This window comes from Arachis duranensis, chromosome 8, assembly GCF_000817695.3.
Source record: "Arachis duranensis cultivar V14167 chromosome 8, aradu.V14167.gnm2.J7QH, whole genome shotgun sequence".
Classification (NCBI taxonomy): Eukaryota; Viridiplantae; Streptophyta; class Magnoliopsida; order Fabales; family Fabaceae; genus Arachis; species Arachis duranensis.
In genome coordinates this window covers 37804738-37808798 of record NC_029779.3, presented here as the reverse complement: position 1 = coordinate 37808798, position 4061 = coordinate 37804738, and the positions used below count along the sequence as shown (strand labels likewise).

Genomic DNA, 4061 nt, shown 5'->3' with positions numbered 1-4061 from the left:
GAGTAAGTGATTAACTGATTCAGTTGATTTTTGATTGTTGTTGATTATATTTTATTGATTAAAATTTGTTAAGTCTTGGCAGATTATTCAAATTTTTGGTTTACAGTGTAAAAGATGTAGGTTTAGTGGTTGATTGATGTTTTTTCTGATTATTGGTGTTTAGGGTTGATTTTGTTGCTGTGCTATATTGTTCCTGTGAATTTATATTGTTGGGTAAGGGATAGGTTCTGTGAAAGAGCTGCTGTTTTGATATTGTTGCTGTGAATTTATAGTTGTTCTATATTGTTCCTGTACTATATTGTTGTTTTTCTATGTTGAGACTTGATTGTTGTTAAAATGCTAGTGAACATATGTATTTTAAACATTAATTTTAAGTTTTTGATTATTTCATATTTTTTTATATACATGGGACCGAGTCAACTGGTTCAACCGTGACTCACCGGTTAAACCAGTGACCCATAGCCTGACTGGTTCGGTTACTAGTTCGGTTCTGACAACTATGGTGTGGTCTGTTAAGGTGAATTAAGGTGATGAGCTGCACTCCAAGGTCATTCTAGAGCCACACCCACACCCACACTGTCTTTGTTCTCCGTTGACCGGCAGTGCCAACGTCGTCTTCTCCAGTGAGCCTCAATTTTGTTTGTTTTACCTTTGTCTCTCTTTTTCCCCTAATTTTTTAAGTTTAGGGTTGGTTGTTTGTTTGTTTGTTTTTTTTTTTTTCTGCGAACAGGAATATGGAGGCAAATATGACAACACCCCATGATGGTGGGGATGAAGAAGAGTATGTTTTGCTTGACTTGGATGGTGTCTCTAACATAATTAACATTCCACCAAATGCTAAATATATTCTCACTGTAAGTTCTCAAATAGAAGAACACATAATTTTTCAACTTTTGTCTTGTAAATTATGCCCTAACATGGTTATTATCTGCCTTCAAATGTTGTGTTGCCATATAGCATACACCATGTAAGCTTTCCAGGCATGTTTGGTTTCGTTCCATTAGTGTAGAAAAGCTTTACAACTCGGGGCTAGCTATCTTACCCATCATGGTGCCTACAAACTAGCAAGGAATTATTCATATTCAATGGGGGATACTGCTGTCGTGGACAAAGAAAGTTGTATTTAGTTCCCATCAATATAGTATATTCTAATTTTGGTCTCCACAATATTTAGTCAGGTTTTGATCTAAAATTTTATGGGGAAATGATAATTCCACTCCCATTTTTTATAATACGACTCCATATATGATTTTTTTAAATTATATGTTGCATGAATTTTGTAGAAAAAAGGAGTGGCATTATCATAATTGGAGTGGCAATATCCATTCTCAATTTTATGATATTCAGTTTTTGTCTCAATTGCCCTATTATTATAGTAAGTGGGATATTTTCAAAAATAAAAAGTAGATTCTTATAATATTGTAAGGATTAACTAGAGATTTCTAATGTTTTTAACTACGGATAGTGATGAGTGATCAATACCTAAAATAATGGGGACCCAATCACCCAAACTGAATATTTTATCAGAAACATTGGATCAAAGGCAAACTAAAAATTTTCTAGGGACTAAAGCTTTAATTCACTTCATTTTCGGGATAAAAAATATATTTAATGCATCAGCTAAATAAGCCCCATATTTTCTAGTTTCATTATGATGCTTTCTTCTCTTTTCTTTTCCCTCCTACTCACTTTGTCTTTGTTCATGTAATTAATTGTTCCTATGTAAGTCTTCTTCTTGATGCATTACAATATGTTGACATTGTATAGTATGCTTATATTTTTTTCTGTTAATTTTAGGGCCTTGATACATTAAACCCCGTATTGATCATTGATGACAAGTTGAAGCTGGTAACTTCTCTCTGCTTTTAAATTTTCCAGGTCCTTTAGAAGATTAGTATTTGGAACTTTGGGGATAAGTGATATTTTGATGCTCTCATTTGAATCTGATGATGCTATTTAGAGGTAGTTTATCAGGCCTATCCATGTGTTTAGACCATTAGATGTACAAGTCTTTAGTGCTTGATATAGGCTGATGCTATTAATTTATTTTTCTTTTGGAATTTAGAAAATTCCGCTGGTAAAACCATCACTTCCCTTTGTTTTTCCCACCCTTCAATCCTGTGGTTGTTTACTTTTGAGCCTTTGGAGTTGATAATAACCATCTTAAGGTTTGTTATGTTAATTAATGTTTATTATACTTACAGATTGGGGAGTATGAAGAAACAATCGGCACATGTATAGCCTTCACAGAACAAGGTGAGCTGCTTCATGTGTGCGGACTGCAGATTACTTTTGACTATTTTTTTTTTTTTTGGGCTATTAAAAATTTTGACCTGGCAAAATTTGACCATGTTTTAACCCCAGGTTGAAGTTGGGTTGGGACGTTAGCCCTCGGGTTGAAATAGTAAAGAATAGGTTAAGTTGGTATTAAAAGGAAGAAAATGACAAAAAACTGAGAAGGTTCACCTCTCTCCTATCCTTCCAGTCATCTTCTCCTTCCTCTTTGCTTTGTGTCTTTGCTTCACTGTCATGGTATTGGTCTGCTTTGTTGCAGCCATGGTCTCTTCTTCCCCGTGCGCTGCTCTGCTTCGCTATATGCTCTGTGCTCTCTGGTTTGGCCTCTACTTCAGGTAATCATTTTTTTATTCAGTAAATTCTGTCACTCAAAGTTGATGTTAATTGATATTAATGATATACATGCTGATGCGGATCAATGAAAAAGAAGTATTAGTGCTTTTATTTAACTTTTTTTAAATAATCATTTGTTGTTTGATATTGCAGTAACTTGCTGTTCCAAAAAAGATAGTTATGAGAGTGGAATTTGGTCACTAGTCTCCTCAATAATTATATTGCTAATAAGGTTCAGGACCTAGTAAAAAAAAAGTGTAAAACCCTTACATCTTATTGCTGGATTTTTTTTTTAAAACTAAAACTGGTGTTAGGAGGATAGGGTAAAGAGGGAGAGGTGCAATGCTTGTAAGATAAAAGTATAAGATTATGGAGGAAATGATAATGTACATGTAAGGAAAGATAAAGTCCCCTAAGATAGATCAATTAATCTCAGTGAGATTTGTGCTACTGCCATAATTAGGCATGACTTGCCATTCAACATTGTTGAATATGAGATGATTAGGAAGTGGATTAGTTTGAATCCTGATGAATATATGCATATTTCTATGAATACTGCAAAGTCTGACAACTCAACTTGTATGAGGCATCTGGGAAAAGCTCAAAATTTTGCTATTTAAGTTCCAATCTAAATCAAGCATAATGAATAGTAAGCCCAATGTATCGGTTAGTAGTACAAGCTGTCCATAAATAAAAAATAAGACAAATCCTGTCAAGAATACTAGCAAGGTATTTTTCTCCTCCTTCTCCTTCTCCTTCTCCTTCTCCTTCTCCCTCATATAAAATTATGAATCTTCATCACATCAGACTTAGCAGTATTCCAATAAATATGTATAACATCAAGATTCAAATAACTAATCCACTTCCTAATCATCACATATTCAACAATGTTGAATGGAAAGTCATGCCTAATTATTTATGGCAGCAGTATAAATCTTGTGGGAGATTATTTGATCTATCCAATGGGACTTTAACTTTCCTTGCATGGCTATTATCATCTGACCAACATCTTCAAACCTAATTTTCTTAACATGTCTGAGTAAATAATCTATTTGATGTTCTATATGATTTTCTCAATAATCTTATACTCTATCTTACAAGCATTACACCTAGACCTGTCTACTGCATCCTTTCCAACATCAAATTTAGTTAAAATAACTTTCAGCAATCAGAGGTAAAGGTCGTAGACTTTTTTTTTCCTTTTTTATTAAGGTTTTTCAGTAGCAATGCAATTATTAAGGAGATTAGTGATCAAATTCCGTTTTCCACAAATATCTTTTGGAACAAAAAGTTACTGCAATATCAAACAGAAAATTATAAAAACACTATTAATATATTTTCATTGATCTTCAACAGAATGCACATAACCAATACTAATTTATCATCAAGTTTGAGTGACATTTTTTTTTTCAAAAAAAAAAAAAGTCATATGC

General features: G+C 33.3%; 1 protein-coding gene across 1 annotated transcript in view; it reads left to right on the top strand.

Annotated features, from left to right (window-relative positions):
- Window positions 1–557: 557 nt before the first annotated feature.
- LOC107462628 (uncharacterized) overlaps window positions 558–4061 on the top strand; it is a gene marked incomplete at its 5' end in the record, with an annotated part of 4372 nt that continues 868 nt past the window's right edge. The window contains 4 exon segments of the mRNA XM_016081250.3: window positions 558–623; window positions 731–854; window positions 1798–1848; window positions 2205–2256. Coding sequence (XP_015936736.1) covers window positions 735–854; window positions 1798–1848; window positions 2205–2256 — 223 coding nt within the window.